This window comes from Peromyscus californicus, unplaced genomic scaffold, assembly GCF_007827085.1.
Source record: "Peromyscus californicus insignis strain IS unplaced genomic scaffold, ASM782708v3 Scaffold_4__1_contigs__length_199733344, whole genome shotgun sequence".
Taxonomy (NCBI): domain Eukaryota; kingdom Metazoa; phylum Chordata; class Mammalia; order Rodentia; family Cricetidae; genus Peromyscus; species Peromyscus californicus.
This window is the reverse complement of record NW_026294562.1, coordinates 99,437,961-99,462,129: the sequence shown is the minus strand read 5'-3', so window position 1 is coordinate 99,462,129 and position 24,169 is coordinate 99,437,961. Positions and strand designations below refer to the sequence as shown.

At 34.9% G+C, this 24,169-nt stretch overlaps 2 protein-coding genes across 2 annotated transcripts; both read left to right on the top strand.

The window, feature by feature from the left end:
* The first annotated feature begins 11,586 nt into the window (after positions 1–11,586).
* Positions 11,587–12,534, top strand: LOC128095386 (olfactory receptor 51L1). Its single transcript, XM_052714267.1, has one exon. It carries the CDS (start codon positions 11,587–11,589, stop codon positions 12,532–12,534), a length of 948 nt encoding a protein of 315 aa, XP_052570227.1.
* A 6,355-nt stretch (positions 12,535–18,889) lies between these two features.
* LOC128123926 (olfactory receptor 51G2-like) lies at positions 18,890–19,831 on the top strand. Its single transcript, XM_052760197.1, has one exon. The coding sequence runs from the start codon at positions 18,890–18,892 to the stop codon at positions 19,829–19,831; it is 942 nt and encodes a 313-aa protein (XP_052616157.1).
* Positions 19,832–24,169: the final 4,338 nt, after the last annotated feature.

Below are 24,169 nucleotides of genomic sequence, written 5' to 3'. Positions count from 1 at the left end.
CCCAATAGGCCATTTTTTGCCAAGAAGAAGACAAATTTCCATATGGAGTGTCCTTAATGCACAACATTCTCTCAAGAGTAGATCAGTGCTGCCAGGAGCAATTGTGTCTCATGTCAACAGAATTCTAAGTTATTAAAACATTTAAATGCCATATTCTCTAGGTCTAAGAAGTGTTTGAAGATAACCTATCCATCTGACATATATTTCTATATATCTAGAAAATTTAACTAGCATAATTATAAATATGACAAGCATGGGTGATTATTAGTCTGTAAATCTTATCTACCTAAATAACTTAATGACTAAGGCTTCATATTAAGAGTAAACAATCTGTAAACAGATGTACAGTATAAGAAAAATGACCTCGAATTATGACAATAATCAAAATATCTTAATCAGAGATAAAAATGTATAGTGTAATATGACAGCAGTATCTTTTATATGTATCAATATACAAAATATCTCAAACAGACTTAGAACATACCTATAGTATGATAAGTATAATTATACATTTGTATCAATATACAAAATATTTCAAACAGGAGTAGGAACATATGTACAATATGACAAATATAGTTTTGTGTTTGTCAATACACAAATTATCTTAAACGGAAATAGAAAATAATTTTATATTTGTATCAATATTCAAGAATCCATACCAATGCAAATTATCTAAAGCTAATAGTTACTGATTTATTTTACAACTAGATACAATAATCTACCTTGTTATCCTATCCTATCTATTCCCCTTTTTTATCTTCCAAAAGAGAATCCTGAGTCTAAACTTTATTGTTCTACTGCCAACCCTACTCACCAACCCTGAAAAGTATTAAGTATTCTCCATGCCTTACAGCATCAAATACTCACTCAAGAATTAATTCTTTATATAAAAACAAACAAGCATATTAGTTACATGCAAAGTTGCCTTCATCTTTGATATACAATGAATGAACTTGTATGTATATAGTTTTTGAAACAAGTTACTTTTTGATTTACTCTTCAGTAAATGTTTAATATTTATACTTATTTTATATGCCTATAGACACTGTATCACATTAAACTTTCTCAGGTTAAATGAAGTTTCAAGTAGAAAGTTGAAGGCATTCTGTTCTAGGCAAGCAAGAGAACACTGGAAGTATCCATCCATTACATTTTCTTTACTGAAACTTAGATCCTTTGATCAGCTTTGATGCTGTGTGGAATACTATGTGAGTTTCAGTCATGCTTCATGGAAAGATAACTGTGGTGGTATTGTGTTCCCAAAAATATTGTGTACCCTAATGAACTTATCTGGGGTCAGAGACAGAACAGCCACTAGATACAAAGGCTAGAAAATGGTGGCACTCACACCTTTAATCCTAACATTCCAGAGTCAGAAATCCATGTGTTCAAGGATACAGCCAAGCATGGTGACTCACGCCTTTAATCCCAGAAAGCGAGCCTTTAATCCCAGGGAGTGAGGCAGAAAGCAGAAAGATATATAAGGTGTGAGGACCAAAAACTAGAAGCATTTGGCTGGTTAAGCTTTTAGCTGGTTAAGCTCCAGGCTTTCAAGCAGCAGTTCAGCTGAGAGCCATTGGGATGGGACACAGAGAGGCATCCAGTCTGAGGAAACAGGATCACCTGAGGAATTGGCCAGGTGAGGAAGCTGTGACTTGTTCTGTTTCTCTGATCTTCCAGCATTTCACCCCAATAACTGGCCTCAGGTTTGATTTTATTAGTAAGAACTTTTAAGATTCATGCTACAGATAACTGAAAATTTGGGATGATTAACAACTCAATTGCACAGCATATGTAAAAGCCAGTATACTTAGTTGAAAACATCCAAGCTCCCATTTATCTCAGAAGGTAGAAATAAATAACTAATTCTGGCAAATAACTTTTTTTGCCACTGAAATGTAGATATAGGTAAATGTCCAGATAAGACAAGTTTACTAGGCTAAGATCAAAGTCTCAGGAAGGACAATCTGTAGCTTTGAAACACAAGAGTAAATCTTCTGTAGAAGGATTATCACTTTCCCAAACTGGTTACTAGAAGTTAACACTTACTCTCTTCCTCGTTAATTGGAAATGATGTGGGGATCTGAGCACATCAAATCAATGCAGGTCCTTCTCAGGACTTCTGTCCTAAGGATTTCATGCCACAACCACTACATTTAGAAATAACTATAGTGATATTTACAGAGGCATACAAGCAGTCAAGATACTGAGAATACATATCCATAGATTGATAAGTCATGAATAAAGTCATCCTTATCCCATACTCTCCCCCCTGTAAGTTCAGAGAACATCAAGGAAGAGGAAGGTAGAAATACTGTAAGAGCCAGAGGTCTGGGAGGATTGTGGTACATCTGAACACGATAGGAGTTTTGCTCACATGTATTCATGGTAACTGTGGGTGCCTCCACAAGATCTGTGCGAGATTAAGTTGGTCAACATTCTAGCATTAAGGAGGAGGGGCTCATGTGCTGCCACACCTAGCTGAGGAGCTATTAACATTTGATGGCTTCTAAAGATGAGGCAGTCAGTTTTCCTTAGAGGTATGGCCCCTAGTAGGTTAACAGTGTCCCCTTGTATAGCCCCATATCTGTGTGCATATAGGCGTCACTAATTAGACATAAAAGTGTTTGGGAACCAGATTCTTATTTCCAAACACTTCCTGCACCACCTCATCATCTAAGAAGCTGAAGCTGGGATTCCATAACTCCCAAACTCCATGTAGATTCCATGGTCCCCTCCAAGACACCATACTCTTCCTCCAAGATAAAAAAATGACAAATCTCATGGTGTGAAGACCTGCCTTGTTGGCCCAACCAACCTAAATGGAAGTTAAGGGATGGCAGCAAGGGCCATTGTGAAGGTTAGTTTTATTGTCAGCACAATCTAGGATCACCTGACAAGAGAGTCTCAGTGGAGGATTGCCTAGATCAGGCTGGCCTGTGGGCATATCTGTGGGAGACTGTCTTGATGATGTTCATTGTTGTGAAGATCAGCTGAAAAGTGGGCAGCTACTCTCACTTTTGGTTTCTGAAGTGTATAAAAGGGAGCTGAGCTGAGTTAGCATGCAGCCTCTCATTTCGCTCTTCTCTTGACTGTGGATGTGATGTGCTTAAGTTCCTGCTGCCTTGACTACCCTGCTATGTAACCTGGAACTGTGAACTAAAATAAACTCTCTCCATTAAAACAAACAAACAGACAGATGAAAACATCCATGGAGCGGAAAGGGACATAGAAGGATCTGGGAGGGGTTAAAGGGGAAAATGGAAGTGAATATGATCAAAACACATTGTGCACATGAATGAAATTATCAAAGATATGTAGATTATATATCAAAAACAGAGTGTGTGTATAAAACCACTACTTGTTATGGAAAAAGAAGATACCTTGATACTACTTTGGATGGTAAAATGTCCTGAAGGTGCCAAATAAATACTAAAATGGATATACAGACATGTATTCCTGGAAAACTAGGATTTAAAAATAGGCAAGTCTATAAACTGAAAATCCAAATAGCTCTATGATGTTTACACTACAACCTTTAAATATATATTTTTATAAATAGTTTGAAAACCAACAAAAAAGAGACCTGGCTTATGTATAATGATTAAATATCAAACTTAGAATGAAAATATTTTAGACAGTTGTTTAATAAAGAAGTCACAAAAATATGTGTAAAATGTTGTGAACGGGGGATAGAAATGCCTCCTAAGTTATTCTGAGCTCAACGTGATTTAAAACAGAACATAGCAAGCTAGTGGTACATTTTGAGTATGAAATGCTCCCTTTGGTTCACGTGTTTAAACACTTTATCTCTAGCTGACAATGTTGTTTGGAAGAACTGTAGAACCATTAGGGTGTAGAGTCTTGCTAGGGGAAGTAGGTCAGTGGGGGTGAGCCTTGAGGTTTTACAGATTGGCTCCACTTTCCTCTCACTCTCTGTTTGAGACAGACTATGTATGAGCATGCCTAGCCCCCGACTTCTCCTGTCAACATGTTTTTTCCTGTCAAGATGGGACTGCAGCACTTTTTAACCTGTGAGCCAAAGGGAATTCTCCTTTCATCAAGTTGGTTTGTCAGATACATGGTCACAGCAATGAGACAAGTGACCAATACACTGTGTAAATAAAGAAACATTTCAGGCCATTCTCTTACTCACTGAGCCATCTCTCCAGCCCTTAAAGAACACATTCAGGCCATTCGCACTAAAAAATGGTGATACAAACATTTCCAAGCAAAATATCAACAGATCAAATCTTACCACTAGTCACACTAACTGAATAACAAAGAGAATCATGATGATCATAAAATTATGAATCTCAACAGTTGCAAAGTAAGGTTATGGAATTTGGTATCTGATCTTGATAGATAACTTTATTATGAACAGAGGAAGGTGAGCCTATTCTCTAATAGAGGAAGTTGTGAAAAGTCTAGGGAACATATTTCATAGTAAAATATCGGAAACTTTCCCTATATTCAGAAAGACGACAATATTTTATATCATTCTACTCTACTAAAGAGCTTAGCTAATTAAATAAAGCAATAAATATAATGAAAGATCAATACTAGAAAAAGGAAAGAAGGAAGCTCACATTACTTTTGGAGGTTTAATTAGATACCCACTAATGCCTGAAGAATCTCTCAATCACTTAATAGAGGAGCACACCAATTGTTTCTCCAGTGCCAAATGATCAGCCTTGAAAATTTCCACACAAATAATAATATATGTCTGAGTAGGTTATATTAATATATATGTGGATATACATACACAAATACATACAAATACACCTATACATATATGCATGCAATAACCATAAAATAAAAGACTATAATTTGAAGGAGAAGCATATGAGCAGTTCTGAAGGGAAGGAGGAGAGGGAGAATTATCTTAATTCTATAATCTCAAAAATAAAATGAAAAATAAACATAAATATAGGGTTTCTTCCAAAATAAAACTGCTATTATGTATTGCCTTTATTTTTACACTTATATAGTAAAAACTTGGAAAAATATAATTTATATGGTGTAGATGAATTTCTAAATGGTCTTATTAAATAGGGTGAAAGCCTGGGAGAGGTCAGGGAAATAGGGAAAGCCAAAGCTAACCTTACCTCACCAACTCTGCAGCTTCCAAATATGAGTTACTTCCTGTCTATCCACTCCTATATGCCTTGCTGTTGTGCCATCTGATTTGCTCTCTTTGTCCAGCTACATCATTTCCTTTTGCTGCCAAGCTTTGTCACTTCTTGTCTATACAGACCTCCAGACCTTCATGGTTAACTGGTGTTGGAATTTAAGGTGTGTACCACCACATCTGGCTCTGCTTCCAGTGTGGCCTTGAACACACAGAGATCCTGCTTGCCAAGCGATAGGATTAAAGGCGTGTGCTAACATTGCATGATTTCTGTGTTGTGGCTGGCTTTTTCCTCTGATCTCCAAGCAAGCTTTATTTATTAAAGCACAAATAAAATATCACCACATTTCAGCACAAATAAAATATGACCACATTTCCTCTTTTTTTGTCTAATAAAAAATAAAAAATAATGAAAAAGTTATAACTAATATAAGAAAAACTATATACAATAAGTACAATAACTGTATATAATATATACAAGCAATAAATACATCAGCAATGTCTAGTCCATTTGTATTTGACAAATTCAGCAAAAATAATTCCATTATCTATCCTATTTTGGTGAGTCCATAATGTACCTAATTCACTTTCTATCCTATCTTGTATTACCAACAGAAAACTATCTTATGATGTCTTTCAAACTTATAACATAACATCTCTTAATGAGTTTCTTTTCTGAATTTCTTAACAAGGAAAACTATAACTACAACTATTCTAATCTTCAACTCCCTTAGAGACCCAAGAAGGAAATAATATTACCTAGTAAAACAGGAATTTGCAAACAAGCAACTTCCAAAAACTGTGAGTTATGACAGAAACAGCCAGCTTCCTGGACAGCCACACAAGGTTTCTCTGCAACACTAGGGCTGGAGCATCATCTTTGGCCTACAGGCTTAGCATATCTGACAGACTCGTTTATGAAGCAGGATGTATGCAAGGCCTACAGCTTGACTTCACATTTAGTGCAAGTATTCCATGTATCAGATAAACTTGAATTCTGCCAGAGTCATGTCATGATTCAGGATTTTAAATTCTGGAAATTGCTGTTATTTATAATTAATATAAGCTTCTGAAAGATTATTTTATGAGCAGCTGAGGGACCACATGGCTGGGCAGGACACAGAAAAACTTCCAGCTACAATAAGGTTATTTATATTATTAAAAATTACTGTCAAATACTTAAGGATGAATCTAATGTAAGATATGAAATTTTTATGCACAAACATGTAAAATTCCTGAGAAAAATTGAATAACTTAATACATTGAAGTATATGTTCTTGTATTAGAATATCTGATCTAAATATGGCATTTCTCCATATTTAAATATATTCTTAATAAAATTATACACTTCAAATCTAGGTAAGAATCATAAGATATTTCTGGGATTTATAAAGACATAAAGAATTAGGACAAGGCCGGGCGGTGGTGGCGCACGCCTTTAATCCCCGCACTCGGGAGGCAGAGCCAGGCGGATCTCTGTGAGTTCGAGGCCAGCCTGGGCTACCAAGTGAGTTCCAGGAAAGGCGCAAAGCTACACAGAGAAACCCTGTCTTGAAAAACCAAAAAAAAAAAAAAAAAAAAAAAAAATTAGGACAAGGATGTAAGAAAATCAAGAATGTACTGACAGGTCATGACCTGAAATTCGCACTGTGAAGATGAAGATGAACTTTTGTCCCCTGAATATGTTGTCAGCAAGGAAGCTTAGCACTGGATTTCACTACCATGATTCTTCTTAAAAAATCTTAAAGTTTTTAATTGAAATAGAATTATCTCCCTCCCCCCCATCCCCTCCCAAATACTGTTGAACCCCTCTCATATCCTTACCATTCTCATGTTGATAGTCTTTTTCTTTGATTATATTTGTTACAAACACAGACATTCACACACACACACACACACACACACACACACACACACACACACACACACACAATGTATGTGTATGTACAAGTATATATAAATATAACATAATAGACTGTTTTGTTATGTGTATCTTCGTTCTTAATCACAGCTTGAGGTCCAAGAATTCTTCTACAAGGTTTTATCTTCTAGATATGATGTAAAGCTACTTTGTGAAATATCAAAAATATGTCTGCTTGAACAAGACCTGAATAGTGATCAACACCAGTTGACATGCCAGTGTGTCTGGAAGTGATCTCATAAGACCCCATTTCCAGATGAAGAGTGATAGGCAATGATGACTGCTGAGATTGGGAGAAATAGTCTTCCTCAAGGATGACCTTCCTAATTCTTTATCTAATACCAAGTGGTCATCCCTAAAAACGTATAAAAATGCACATACAAGCTAGACTAAATGAACTCAAAAGGGTGTATTCATTCATTCATTTTTTGCATACAAATGTGTATATATATATATATATATATATCAGTAATAAAGGAAAAGAGATAAAAATTGTGAAAGAATGAGGGCATGGGAAGGGTTGGAGGAAGGAAGGAGCTGGAAGAGGAAAATGCTGTAATTATATTTTAATTAAAAGAAAAATTTTAAAATATAATTTAAAAGTTAAAAAGTAAACATAAGGAACTCACTTTCTTAAGCTTATTTGAAAAATAGAAAAGAAAACTATTGCATGTGAAGGAAGGACTTGGGACCATAGATGGCAGCAGGGATGCATTCAAGGACTGCAGTTCTGTGCTTTAATCAAACTGATGAACAAATGCTGCATGCATCATTTCCCTTCTGGGGATCTAGCAGATTTTAAAAAATAATCCCTAGTGTTCTACCCGAGGAGAGATGAGGAGTATTTATAAAGATAGGGAAATAACTAAAGCTTCAAGTCTTCCAGAATTAAAGGATATCTGTAATTGGTACAGACTGAACTCTTCTCAGGTGGGGGATAAAAACCAAAGAAAGCAAGAGCTAAAATAGAAATAAAAATAATAATAATGAGGAGACAAAGGCAAAGAAGAAATGGAAACAGAATTACAAGCTGAAAAGACATAAATCTAGATAAAGACCCAAATAGAAATAGCAATAGGAAACAGAACCGAGACGATTAGGACCGTCAAAGTGTAAATGAAAAGGGACAATGGAAAAGGCAGACACAGAAGTAGAAACATAAAGACTATATAACTATCTACAATGCAAAGTTTAGTCAGAAAGAAATAAATGCAATGGTTAGTTATTTGGGAAATGGGCTAATGGTGGCTTACTAATGTGTCCTAATGATGCAGTTGTCTTATGCACAAACCTCAGGTAAGTTTTTATTTTTTCATTGCAAATAAATAGTGGATGGATTTTTAGTATTTTATATATTAACATATACTTCTAGAGACAAAGATAATTATAAAGTAAATGTATAATTTAGGCAGTGTTGTCAATTTGTGGACAGTTGTTGAATGAGTGACACATCATAATATTCCTCTCTATTTATTTCAGCAATTTTAGACAGACTTGCCATTGAAAAATGATTATCAAAGATTACAGCTATGATGACTGGAAGACTACAAAAATCATCTTGTCCTCAGTAGTTTTCCCTTGATTATGCAATGAGGTTAGTATGTGATATGAGTCTTTTCCCTTTGCCTCTATCACGAACAGTGGTCATTACTCCTAGTGGCTTGCTATCATTTCTCAATCTCAATGTAATTAAATTGTACCCATATAAATATCTTTGCTAAGGTAGTCTACAGAGTTTCTTTAAGAATATCTAAGGTAGTCCTATAATAAGCTTATAAGAAGTATGTAAGTAAGAAGTATACATAAGTATATGATGATACGTTATATGTGAGTTTGTAAAAAAAAGTGTAAATGTTAATTGTGAGTCTATGCTTAATGTATATGCTTTTTACTCTTCACTAGAACTATTAGACTCTTAGATATAAAAAAAATTGTACCCATACTCCAAAATGAACCAAAGCAATGACTCAAAATAAATGAAAAATAGAATAAAATGATTCTAGAAAGGGCAACAATAGGGGGGTCAAGGCACTAATGAAAGGCATGACAGATGAATGGATAATAAATCAAAACTATACACACGGAGTACAACACCATCAATACAGATAGCCAAGGATATTAAATGGGAAGAAATAAGTCAAAGGGTAAAACTTGCATAAGAATAGAAATCTAATAGACATCATAAGAACTATAACAAATAATGTACATATTTGTACCAATTTGGTGGGAGAATAGATCTTAGATATTCTTATCATTCACATATACACCCAAAAGTCATCATCTGTGGAAGGTTATAGGATAATTTTCTTGACTCTACTAATCATATATATATATATATATATATATATATATATATATATATATATATATATATAATATGCATTGTGCTTCATGCTTTGCATACATGACCCACAAAAATTAAAAGTATAAAGAAGGATATTACTCTCTGTTATATTCTTCAGTTCAGTATACAGACAGATCCAAAACTAAAATTTTCAAACATTGAAATTAGCAAAAAGGTGACTAAGAGCAGGAGCAAGACAACTACAAAATCATAATCTACCTTATTTCCAGAAATGTCTGAAAGTTAAAGAAAATATAATTTTTATTCAGGTTGAAAGAATTTTCATAGAAATTTTTTTTTGGCATGGAATCAGAGAAATTTCCCCATTGTGCCTAAAACACTAGGTGTATGAGTGTGTGTGTATGAGTGTGTGTGTGTGTACATGTATATCTGTGTGTGCAAGCACATTTGTATATTTGTTGTTGTGTGCTACATATGTTGATGCTTATGTCTAGGTTGTTTTCATGAACTCAGTTGAAAAATAGAGAAGACAACAAAACTTTCTGAGTGAGGAAAAGAATAAAGTCAGAGATTTCAGTAGACATTTCTTTGTAGATACATAAAAGTAACTGTTCTTCTAGGCAGGTGAGCAGATTGCTTTATTTAAGCCCACGGGCCCAGTTAAAGTGCAATTTCACTGCTCAGGGCTGGATTGGAGAAGCAGGGCTGATTCTAACACAGAGGAAGAGGGAAAACTTGACTTTGGAGAAACTAGAGAAATTCTCATCATGTGAGAATCTGGCTAGATTGTAACTTAAATCCTTTTTTGAGGTACAAGTTACATGACCTCGGTCTTTTGTTGTCACATGATAGATTGTAGAGGAGAAATTAAAAATAAGTATGAACTTTTAATGAAGTGTAATCAGATAAATTTATAATGAAATATAACTAGGATAATAAAGCATCACTGCTGGACAGTTGGAGTTTCATTGGAGAATGAGAAAGTTTCATTTGGAACAGTTTTCCCATTATGCCAGGGCTGATTTACCAGACTCAGAGGTAGGATCTATAAGGAGAAATGACAGAGAAGCTGAGCTGCTGCGGTATTTCGGGGCTTCCTGTGTGTTCATAGTAGGTGCAAATGCATTACTTAATATTTGTATTGACTGTTCTGTTAAAAGTTATAAGCAATATTCTAAAAGATAAAACAGTAAATCAAGAAATCATGAGTTGGCTGTTTGAAACCTGGGGCCTATGCAGGATTGCTTGGCTCGGCCTGGGAAGAGGGGACTGGACCTACCTGGACTGAGTCTACCAGGTTGATCTCAGTCTGTGGGGAAGGCTTTGCCCTGGAGGAGATGGGAATGGGGGGGGGGGGGCTGGGGAAAGGTGAGGGGGGCAGGAGGGGGGAGAACAAGGGAATCCGTGGCTGATATGTAGAACTGAATTGTATTGCAAAAAAAAAAAAAAAAAAAAAAAAAAAAATCCTAAGAGCTGGACAGTGTAGTTAATGGTAGGCTGCTTTCCTAGCACATGCAAATTCCCAGGTTTGATCTTTACAGACTCTCTCCTTCTCTCTGACTCTTTTTTCTTTCTCTCAGTCTCTGTTCCCTCTCTTTTGTTTCCCCTCCCCCCACTCTCAATGAATAACAGCAAAGAGACAGATCTCTTTTACTCTTTTAAGGCATAAGAAACAATGATGTTAAATACATTACTTTTATATTTTGTGAGAGAACATACAGAAAGCCACCATTAGAAGGACTTATAGATTCATACTGCTATGTGAAACAAAGATTAATTTGAAGAGAACTGTACTACAGTCATGGGGCAATTCAGTTGTCTTTCCTGGTTGTGGACTGACAACTTACTCAAGTGCATTTCTGAGGAAGTTTTGAAAATCTTTATGCTTTTACTCTAAATTTTCCCTGTTTCCATCTTTACATTATAGAGTAAATCTTTCTGTATTTTTATGTGTCATATATATATTTTTTCCAATGTTCTCAATGAAGTACTGTCAAGTTTTTTGTCAGAGGTGACTCTATTTATGGGGCACACACTATTGATGTTTTATAATTTCAGTAAATATTTTATTACATAATATCCACCTGCAATTTCTTCTTTCTCCCAAAGTGAACGTAGAGAATATTTATATTTTTTCCTGGTGGCATGGTTTGTACTGATAAAAATTTGATTGAGTAATAAAGAAGAATATGAGAAGACATTTAACTTTCAAGTCTCTTGATGTTCACTATGCTTGCCTGGAATAGCAGTGATGTTACCGAGCCCACGTTTATCCTGAAGGGTTTTCCTGGACTGGAGTATGCCCATTCTTGGCTCTCAGTGCCTTTTTGCCTTGCATATTTGGTAGCATTTATTGGTAATGTAACCATTCTTTCTGTTATTTGGATAGAGCCCTCACTCCATCAGCCCATGTACTACTTCTTGTCCATCTTGGCTCTCACAGACCTAGGTATGTCTATGTCTACCCTTCCCACAATGCTTACTGTGCTGTGGTTGGATGTTCGAGAGATCCACGCAAGTGCTTGCTATGCTCAGTTATTCTTCATCCACACATTCACGTTTCTGGAGTCCTCAGTGCTTCTGGCGATGGCCTTTGACCGTTTTGTTGCAATCTGCCGTCCATTGCACTATTCTACCATCCTCACCAACAGTGTGATTGGCAAGATTGGTATGGCCTGCTTGCTACGAAGCATGGGAGTTGTTCTGCCCACACCTTTGCTACTGAGACGCTATCACTATTGCCGCATCAATGCCCTCTCTCATGCCTTCTGCTTACACCAAGATGTTCTAAGGTTGTCCTGTTCCAATGCCAGAATCAACAGTGTCTATGGACTGTGTGTAGTTATTGCTACACTAGGTGTGGATTCAGTCTTCATACTCATTTCTTATGCTCTTATTCTGAATGCAGTACTGAGTATCGCATCCCGTGAAGAGCGACTAAAGGCACTGAACACCTGTGTTTCCCATATCTGTGTGGTGCTCATCTTCTTTGTACCAGTTATTGGGGTGTCAATGGTCCATCGCTTTGGAAAACATCTCTCTCCCATAGTACACATTCTCATGGCTGACATCTACCTGCTTCTTCCCCCAGTGCTCAACCCAGTTGTCTACAGTGTGAGGACAAAACAGATTCGTCTAGGAATTCTCCGCAAATTTAGATTAAGTAGAAGGTTTTAAGTAACTGTATCCTCTGATTTCTGCCCTGGGATTTATTAGGAAAGGTGTTTGTTTTATTACATAGAAAGTATATGCTATAGTTCTTGGGTTATAATCTGGCTAAATTACTAATTATTTTACTTCCTAAATATGCAGTCTCAATTAATTTGAAATGAATATATCACTTAGGTTTTCACAGCCAAATTGTGATGATTACTATGTCCTTTTCTGTACCTAAGATTATTATGAGATTAATAATAGAAAACACAATGTAATGGGAATTCAGATTTTAAAAAACTATATACATTTTTTAAATGATAAAATTATTATAGTACCTTTCCTTATGAAAAATAGCTGTTTACAGTAGTTAACAATGATAAAAAAAATTGAGAAATCAGTACCATTTGACAATAGTCTTTTTTCTTTTTACAAGTCTGTATGGGTCTTTAGTGTGTTTTCAAATACTTTATTACGGATACTTGATTCCTTTTCCATCTTCCCTAGGATAACTTTCATGGACAATATTTGATTATTTCACATATATTTACTTTTTTATCAGTTGAATTGTGCCAATTTTGGGCATGGAACCATAACCACCCATTAACAGAACATTATGTGTTTGGTCTATCCCAATTCATAATCACAAAAGTAAATTTTAGCTCTAATTTCACAATCCAAGTCAAATGTATGGGGACAAATGAAATATGTATTGTGGTAGCTATTGCTTTAAATACTGTGGCTATGTAAACAACAATATACATGACCTGAAGGGTAGAGGAGAACTAGGGTTGTAAAGTGTTTGCTGTGTGAGCATAAGGAATTGAGTTCAGATCCTTGGCATGGCCACACATGCCTATAACTCCATCACAGCAGGGGAAAGATAGGTAGAATGAGGTTGGGATTGTGGGTCAAACAGACTGTCTCAAATAAAAATAATAAATAAATAAGTGAATAACATTTTCTAAATTCTTAATTTTAAATATATATATATATATATATATATATATATATATGTTTTATTTTAGTGCACTTTAAGAAATATCTGCCTTGTTATGTCATTTGGGATCCAATTTGGAGACAGCACCTACACAGTAATTTCTGTAGAGTTAGGAAATATTTTATGTGTCTTAACCATTAACCTTTCAGATATTATGTGTAAGGGGGATAAAGTAAGTCTAAATAGTAAATTAGCTTTAAAGGAGAATGACTATCCAAAGAAGGATAAATTATAGCTTAGATTCCATTGAAGTATGAATAGTTTCTGCCCACTCCACACAACAAAACCAAAACCAAACAAACAAAAAACCAGTCCTGCAGGGAATAAATGATTCACTTTTTGTAACTCAGAACTGCCTTTTGGACCTGACCCCTTTTATAGTGGGGGGATGGATAGGGAAAGACACAACTTTGACTAGTAAGCCAGAGATGTGCCCTCTAGTGTGCAGAGCAAATACAGTTGAGAAACCCAGTACAGTAGTGACAGCCAGGGTCAAAAGAGCTGAGCTGGAAGCCTAAGGTTGAAATTGAGGGAGGAGTGACACTGAGTATCTGCTCCACCTGTGTCTGGTTTCTGTATAGTAGAAGCAAGACTAGGGCAGAAGTCCAGAAGCGTTTCTCCTACTCTGTCTCGTCAGCATTCTCTATTGGCCAAGCTTTGCATCATGACGCTGGCAAAGGAAAAATTGTTCACTGGATTCAGTGTGGGCAGTAGAGGATATGCTTGAAATAGATAAGTGGGAAGCTTGTATGATTAATTCTGCAGGTGTTCATACTCTTCTATGTGGTTTTTGAAAATTTTATGGCCTACTTTTCATATTTGGGTATAAAAAATAGGTAAAATTTACTTTTGTGTATGGTGAGATAAGAGGAAGGCTTAGTTTATATAACTGGAGAGTTCACTAAGAACCAACTATTTAATTAAGCATTAATCTAGAAGCTCAGTGATGTGTCATGCAATGTAAGTATACCTCTGTATTTTGGTCTAATATTGGTCTCTCTGTACTGCTTCAATGTATGTTTTTCTTTATTTGCTTGATTAACATTGCTGTAGGTAGTACCAACCTATCAATTCAGCACTATTTCAACTTCAAATATGTGTAACTATTTATTTTGTATTTGTGTTTTCCGTGATTTTTTTCTATAAATTTTGAACTTGGAGTGATTAACTGTTCTTATAATATTACAACATCTAATCTGTAAACATAATATGTCTCTTGATTCTATAAATAGTCTTATATTTATGTCAATAAAATTTAAAGTTATAAGTGTAAATGTCTGACTAATCCTTTATCAGTTTCTCTTTCCTCTGTACTTTTGATGCTAGAATACACAATGTAGCCGAGGCTTCATTTTTTTTCTTACCACCATTAAGAAATGGATTTAGATATAAAACTTGTATGTTCTTAATACTGATGTATTAATGTACTAGTTTTCCTGACTTTTCATTAAGATTTTTTCATTTACAAATAGTTCACTAATATTCCCTATGAATAATAATAAAGTTATTTTTCCTCTGATTTCTGTGTTTTTCTTTCTTTTTCTCATCTATTTATATTGAAAATATAAAATAATAACACTGCACATATTTTAGGGCTGAACATAGTTAATATTATCATCTTCTTTTTATCTGTGGGGAAGATTGTCTTACTATTATATTTTCCAAGTAAGATTGATGTTTATTATAGCTTTTTTTGGTACTAAATAAAGAAAAAATATCTTGAATTTTTAGTTTAATATATTAACATTAAATTTAGCAAAATATCTTTCTCAATTTATATTATAAAATGATCCTCTCCTTTTAAGGTAATAGTAAGTTCCTTTGAATTTAAGATAGAAACAGTTTTGATGACTGAATCAAATACAAAAGAAGCAGGAGCAGTGTGTGTGTATGTGTGTGTGTGTGTGTGTGTGTGTGTGTGTGTGTGTGTGTGTGTGTTTAACAGATTATATTCATAATGATTAGGTTTAAATTTAATAATAATTTCATGGAGTCTAATGGTATTACAAGTTTAATTTTTGTGTGTTATGCTCTTCTAGCTTTGGATATCAGGTTATGATTGCTTCACAGAAATCACTGAGAAATAATCTCATTTTATATGCCTCATTCGAGTATTTGAAATATTGAATTAAACATGATATTTAGGACTAGACTTTTTTCACAATATTATTAAATAGGGTTTCAAGAAAGGCATTATGAAGCCCATTGTTTTTCTCCATCAAACAATCTGTCAGGCACTCCTGAATTGTTTCTAAATCTAAGAGACTAGGTTGACATGCCCACCATCTGCCCTTGAGGAGGATAAATAGCTTTGGTATCAATTATTTTCCCCAGAGCTTTTATTCAGAAAAAATGTGCTAGAGGGAGTGTACTAGTCAGGAGGGACAAGAATGTCAGCGTCCTTAATACACAAGTGACTGACTAGATATAGCCAAATATGTCCAAGGCACGAAATACCTCGTGTAGGCTCTAGAGTCACAGAAGGCATTGAACCTTGCCTCGAGGCACCTGCATTTCCATAAAGATCTGTATGCCTTAGGACACACTGTGTGTCTTATTCTTCTCTTATTCCAATCTTCAGTAGCTTTCAATACCTACAGAGAATCCCTCAGACTGACAGACTAGAAACTCAGACAGTCTGAGTCAAGGTGAATGCCTGTTTGAGTTAAGGACTCAGGTGTGCCTGGGCAAAGACTTTGAGGTAAGAATAGTGGGTACAAGATTGATGCATTATATCCGTACAGGTTTCAGTACATGGAAAGGAAGTTGAGGGTTTCTGCTGATCTTAGATTATGTGAAATCACTGCTCTGGAATAGGTGAAAGGGATAAAATAGCTACTATCACACCCTGCTAGACTGTTATCCTTGAAAACTACTAAAAACAACTGCAGGGCAAGAGAATGTAGTTTCTACAATGGGAATTCAGTACTGACATCACTGTTGTCCAAAAATATTATTGTCTAAAACTAAGTAAAGATTAAAATGTCAAAATGGGTGAAGTGGGTGGTACAAATGATGCTTTGAATACCTCTTCTATCTCATTCCACATAAATCATGAGTACTTAATTCTACTTGACCCTGCCTGGAGCTACTGGTCACAGTATCTTTGAGTCAGTGTCTGTGGCTGCCACATTTAAGATTAACATTTATCCCTCATCTTGAGCAATATTTTTCTTTACTTGAGATCAAACTATCCAAATACCAGATGCTCTGTGGGCATTTTATATATTTTGCTCAAACATCTTAAATGTTAACAAAATGGTATATCTACTACTTTATTTTTATGTTCAAAGATGGTTAGTCATCTGTCTAAAATTGTTTGAAGTAGTAGATTACAGTTGCCATATGACTTTTTCTGACTTTAGAAGAGCAGCCACTGAAAGCAGGTGCTCATGTCTATAACCAATAGTGAGACAATACTGAATCCTCTAAATCAAAAACATTTCTAAGGATTAAGAGAATCACCCAAGAGATGAACCTTGGCATGCCTCCCTGAGAAAGAGACTAAAGACAATTGGAACTATTGAGGGTGGGTACAAGGAAGAAAGAAAATAATTATGGGTGCCAAAGGGATTATTCTTATCACTCAGTAATAAAGGAGATCAGAATTTTATGACATCAAACCAAGGAAAGTGAAGGAATGTATAAAAATCAGTATCTCCCAATACGTGATATTATTATAGCATATACATCACTTTATAAATATAATATGGAGATAAATTATTCTATTTTCTTTATTTTTCTATCTTATAAGGATATTACAACAACTGTGAAAAATTCCTGGTACCTCTGTAGAGCATTATCTAATCAGTTATGTTATAATTAAACTAGCCAGAGAAAATTGCATTGATGGAGGAGGATGGCTTAGTAAATGGGGCATAGGAATTTTGAAAAGTTTGACCATGCTTGGGCCTAGCATGCTCAGTTTGTAAATGACAGCTTGGTGCTCAGGCAGCTCTCCACTCTTCTTGCAACTGGACACTGCCTTCCTATGTTGCTTTCTCTTCCTGTTCATCTGTGACATGTTTTTCCATCCTTTCTTTACAAGACTTTACAAAGTTATCACGGTATAGCAAATTCCTCTCAACACACACATCTCATGCTTATCATAACTTAACTGGATTTATCTTACTCACTTGTTTACCTAGTTTCTATGCAGGTCTTTTATTCTGTTTTAACAAATGGCTAATTTCAATAAAATAAGTCAGTTGTTTTATTTCTAAACATCATGATCTGTACCATCCATTTTCATTTTCTCTGTCTGTAACTTTACAACTCTATATCCGTCACAATACTCACTAATAGAAGTTACTTTCACTCACAGTTTTATTATAATAATAACTTGCTAAAGGCTTCTTCTGCCTTTTTCCTGAAAAATTTTAGATTTTTAACACTGACTCTATGTTGATACCAATATAAATCAAGCTAATTACATATTTATCAAGTTCTATAAGAGTCAGTAAGAGTAACCTCACAAGTTGTGTTTTTTTATTTCTTATCTATTTTGTTTAAATTTAGCTACATCACCCATCTGAAGATCCACTCTGTACCTATAGCATTTGCTTACACATTAACACAATATTCTCCCCTTATCCACAGTTCTGACTTCTGCAATTTTGTTATTTTCCATCAATCTTGCCTAAAAATAACAAATGAAAAATTTTAGAAAAACATAATTTGCATTAAATAACATTTATCACAACAAGTTTTTAAAGTGTTCTATTTAATTGTTAGTCATTATTAATCTATTATGCCTAATTTATGAATTACATTTAACAATAGTGGTATATGTGTAGGAAAAAAAACATTACATGTAATGGTGGGTCCTTCCATAGTGTTTGGCATGCTTATTAGCCTAGAAAGGTACTTCCTGGGCATAAGGAGATCTATGCTCCATTAGTTCCTCATTAACATGCATGGGTACCAATGAGTTCAAGAAATATTTAACAGCCTTTTGATTCCATGTAACATATCTATCATTTGAGATCTAATTCAAGAATCACCTTCAATAAATTTTTTGTGAGCTCCTTGGTTAAGCTTAGTACCCTCTCTGTTTAGATAGCACCTTGTGTTTTAAAAATTGTTTGAAGAATGAAGCTAACATTTAATTTAGCTCCTATTCACAAGTTTGTAAGTATATAAGACATTTATTATAGACTCTTCTATTTTAGCACTAAACAATTTCCTTTATTATGTTCTTAATAAATATGCAATGAAACAAAAGAATTAATTGGTTAGTTAACAAATACAGGTGGCAATTAAATATAATGAGCAGAAGGGAAATTAAATCTAAGCTTTGTTCATTATTAGAGTTGACATTGACTTTACTTTTCCATGTTCTTAATTCCCATTTCAGATTTAGGGGCCGTTATCAGCACAATGTCTGTCATCAATGATTCCACCCTGTACCCTCGATTCTTTCTGACTGGTTTCCCAGGCCTTGAAACCAGATATGGCTTGATTTCCATCCCTATATTCTTGGTTTATGCCACTTCTATTGCAGGAAACATTACCATCCTGTTCATTATCAGAACTGAGTCTTCCCTCCATCAGCCAATGTACTACTTTTTATCTATGCTGGCACTCACTGACCTGGGCCTCTCTACTACAACCTTACCTACCATGTTCAGTGTGTTTTGGTTCCAAGCCCGGGAAATCCCTTTCAATGCTTGTCTCATCCAAATGTACTTCATTCATGTTTTCTCAATTATTGAGTCAGCTGTGCTGTTGGCCATGGCCTTTGACCGCTTTGTAGCAATACGAGAACCACTGCGCTATGCAACTATTCTAACCAACAGTGTCGTTGTTGGAATTGGCTTGGCAATTGCTGGAAGAGCCTTAGCCCTGGTCTTTCCAGCCTCCTTCCTCTTGAAAAGGCTTCAATATAGGGTTATCAATATACTCTCCTACCCCTTCTGCCTGCACCAGGACCTCATAAAGACAACTGTATCCAGCCGCTGGGTCAGCAGCATCTATGGCCTCATGGTGGTCATCTTCTCCATGGGACTGGATTCTTTGCTTCTCCTCCTTTCCTATATTCTCATCCTGGGCACTGTGTTGAGTATAGCCTCGAAAGCAGAGAGGATAAAAGCCCTTAACACTTGCATTTCCCACATCTGTGCTGTACTCACTTTCTATACACCAATGATTGGGCTGTCTATGATCCGTCGCTATGGGCAGAATGCTTCCCCAATTGTCCATGTGCTCATGGCCAATGTATACCTGTTGGTTCCCCCTCTCATGAACCCTATTGTCTACAGTGTGAAGACCAAGCAGATTCGTGACAGAATCCTGAGGAAATTAAAGAAACATAAAGTGTAAGAAAAGGGACTAGAAAACATTTTTTTGGTATTCCATTTATTATACATAGTATTTCTTATTTATGCAAATGTTTAAATGTAAATGTTATTAATAATATTTCACCTTTAAGATACTGCATCCAAACCTCAATGACAAAAAAACTTTGTCTTTTTAACATAGAGAATTAAAATTTGGCTTCATTTACTTTTAAAATGAAAGTCCTCAAAATTTCTGAAGATATCCAGATTTCAAGACAACTCTTACATAAGCCCTAAAACTTATATCATCAACTTTGGCCCATATTACTTTCCTTAGTATAAAAATACTTTGCATATATATTTTGGTTCTGTTAAATCTAGAAAAAAATATTTTCAATAGGAAGTGGATGTTACTAAAAGAAAATGATGAGTTAGTGAAATGTAGCACATTTTCTGAAGTATAAGGGTAAGTAACTTTGAGACAAATCAGTGGACCTGATTTGGGTGATTCTCAAATTATCTAGGAATACTGATGTTTCTAAATCTATTACTTTAAAGATGTTTTTCTGTTTGGACTATGATCACTACAAGATCCAGATTTTTGTTTTTTTTTCCATGTTTCTCACAATATTTCTCAGCTATATGCAACAGGCATTGGTCATTCTGTCTTAAAATGTGTTCTCTAAGACTTAAGCAGGGAGAGATAAATTTTTTTAGTAGTCACATATTTCTGCCTTAATTGTCCTAACCTCTTTCTGGTTTTCCATTGGTGCACTAACCTAGAATGCTCAAGATATTTTAATTTCATTATTTGAGAATATCATGTATGCATATGTTTCAGGTATGTTTTCTTCAACTTTACTTATGGGATTTATGGACATACAAATTTTAAACAATAAGAATTTCTACAGTATGGTACTAAAAAGGCTTTTTTGGAACCGATATGAACAATTGAAGTATCTATTTTCTATTTACTTATTCATTTTAATAAAAATAGATTCTTTTCTCATATGATGCATTCCAACCAGTTTCCCCTCCAGTCTTCCTAGCTCTGCACACCTCACCTCTCCTCCAGAATTACCCCCCCCCATTTCCTCTTCAGAAATGAGCATGCCCCCAAGAGACAACAGCCAAGCAGGACAAAATGTATACAATAAGGAAAGGTGAAAGTCCTCATATTAATACTGAACAAGGCAACCCAATAGGAGAAAAAAAGTCTTAAGAGCAAGCAAAAATGTCAGATACATACCCATTGTTAGAAGTCTCACCAAGCTAACAGCCAAAATATATTCTCAGAGGACCTGGTGCAGACCCATGCAGGTCCCATGCTCTAAATCACATAGTATACAAAATATCTTTAAAGAATTATGCTTACTTGTTTGTTCATTTTCTTCATCTTCCATTATAAAGTTAATTTTTTATCACCTTATTTATATACATCTCCAAGATTCCATTGAAATTGGTCTCTATGATATTTATTGTCATCTATTTGTTACTAAGTCACATATTGACTCAACTTCTATTTCCATAGATATTAACTACACACCATGAATACATGTACAAAACACTGCCTCACCTAAGAATCAGGGAACCTTGTGGAAGAAGGGTAGAAAAAGTGTAAGAGCCAGAAGATCATGGAGTATGCTGTCGTACTGTGTTTCCTAGTAATACCGGAAGTTATACTCAAGTTATACTCATAAAATCTCACAAAAATGACTACCCAATCATGACCCGAACAAGGATGATACCAATGAACATGTTAAAATGGATGAGGCAAAGTCCATGAAGCTTCAACTCTACACAAAGAACTACAGCAACTGAAAAAAGCTGGGAGTTGGCGGGGGAGGGTTAGTCCTCTCCAGAGATGCATCAACTGGTTGTTCAGTGCCAAATGGTCAGCTCTGAAAACATACATGAAAGTGACAATATATGGACTCAACAGGCTATATTTAGGAATACATAAGTATATTCAAAAGTAAATATATGCACGCAATAACAGTTAATGAAAAAGAGACCATGGATTTGAAGGAGTTGAAAAGGGTATATGGGAGGGTCTAGAGGGAGGAAAGGGAGGGGAGAAACATAATCAAATTATAATCTCAAACAAGCAAACAAACAAACCCAAACCCCAAAATAATAGAAAAATTCCCTAAACAAAACAAAAAAACTAACTTTAACTTTAGACTTACAGAAAAAAATTAAATTCTATACAGTTCCCAGATACATAGCACCCAGTTACTCCTATTATTAATGTCTTACATTAGTATGGTATGTTTGTTACTATTTAGTGAACCACTATTGATACTTCATTAACCAAGCTATGTATTCTTTTCCTATTTTCTTAGATCCTATCATTTTCTGTTCCTCCCAGATATCAGCCAGGGTATCACAGGACATCAGTCAGAGTTGCTCTTAGGCTCCTTTGAATCATACAATTTTCTTGGGACCCTTTTCCTTCTACTGGTTTGCCTCACCCAGCCTTGATACGAGAGTTTGTGCCTAGTCTTATTGTACCTTATTATACCATGTTAGATTGATATCTCTACGAGGCCTGCTTTTTTTCTGAAAGGAAACAAAGGAGAAGTGATGGGGGTGAATTGCAGTCAGGATATATTGCATGAGAGAAGAATGAATAAAGAAAAGAATTTCACTGTTAAAGTCTTGACAGTTTGTAAAATATCCCTCTAATAGAATTTTTCTAATAATTTTTACATGGTTAGAAAAGAAATGTGTCTAGGGGAGGAAGACCATGATGGCAGAATTCTACTTTCAATGTGTAATGTTGACAAAATATATTCGAATCTTTAATTACCGCAGTTGATGCTCAATTTGTTCATGTGACTTGGGTAGCATTTCTCATATTCCTCCTCTAGAAAGATTCTCCTCCCCTTCCTTATGCTCCCCTCCCCTCTCTTTTCCTTCCCTCCTGTCTCTTCTCTTGTTTTACTTTCTTTAAAGTCTTTCTTTCCAAAATGTAAGAAACTCTGAGGTATAGTGCTTACCTAACATTTGGGAGGCCTTGAGTTTGACTAAGCCCCATAAATAAAATGAAATAATAATATCCCTTTTTCTTCATTGTATTTTTCTATTATAAAGTCATTATGCACAGCTTACAAGGAAGGAGTGCGTAGCTACCTGTCCCCTCATTGACAGCAGAAAGCTTTCTACATAGTCTTTTAAAATCTTGCATCTGAGCTATGTCTCTTTCCCTTTCATTTATTCAGTAACTATTGATGTTAATATATAGTTAGAGACATATCTTTTTGGTAAATTATATTTCTGTGCATATCAAGGTGATCTCAAACTCATGATTTTCCTACCTCAGACTTTCTTGCTTGGGACTATAGGTATGGGCTACCATGCCAACTTTTTTCATATTTGAAAGTATAGTCAGATACATTTGACTTGGCTCAATTTTTTCTTGATTTTACCAAAAGGAACTCTTCTTAGATAATAATTGTATTTTTGATATTTCCCCATAAGTGTGGAGATTTATTTGTTGGTTTATTTATGCATTTATACTTTTAAGTACAGTCTGTTTTTATTATTTCTTTATTAATCTATGTATTTATGTTTTATATTTATATTTATCATTTCTAAAACTACAAAATGCTCCAGTACCATTTGGTATACCTTGTCAAAATCCTCAAATCATTCTGTTCTCCAAAACACACTTACTGTTTTCATATTTAACAACATTATTTGAATTCTGCACTTACTTCTTTCTAATAGACTATTCTTATTTATGCTCTTTGATTGACAAAGAAAAAGATTATAGTATGTCTACTAACATACTCATATACAAACAACACATGCATATTTCTGTAGGACAAAAAAAATCTTTATCAACAGAAAGAAAATATGAGTTAATGCTTATGTTTCCAACTATAACTATTTGCCATCTAATTTTATTTTCTACCTTCTTCTTAAGTATAAACTCTTACTCCAGTAATGAAAAACTATTTTTATTACTATTAGCTATAAGATTGTTCAAGTCCAATATATAAATTTATAGCAATGTCACAATTATATATTGGATATGCCTTTTGTCCTTTGCATGATCTTCAAATTGTTTCCTTTTAATGTGTGCATTAACTTTCAATCTTGGAAGTGCCTCACAGAAAACAAAGTTTTAAATTTTTCCTTTTATTAAAGATAAATTTTTCTCTCACACAATACATATCCTGATTATGGTTTCTCCTCCTTCTACTCCTCTGAGTTCTCTCCCCACTTCCTCTCCCACCCTGGTACAGCCCCTTTCTATCTCTCATTAGAGAACTAACAGGCTTTAAAAAATAGTAACAAAACAATGTAAAGTATAATAATAAGATAAAGAAAAAATTAATACATCAGAATAGAGCAAAACAAACAGAAGGAAAAG

What these genes read in the sequence shown, in the direction of transcription:
- LOC128123926 (XM_052760197.1), top strand. Translation starts at nt 18,890, where the DNA reads ATGTCTGTCATCAATGATTCCACCCTGTACCCTCGATTCTTTCTGACT.
- LOC128095386 (XM_052714267.1), top strand. Translation starts at nt 11,587, where the DNA reads ATGCTTGCCTGGAATAGCAGTGATGTTACCGAGCCCACGTTTATCCTG.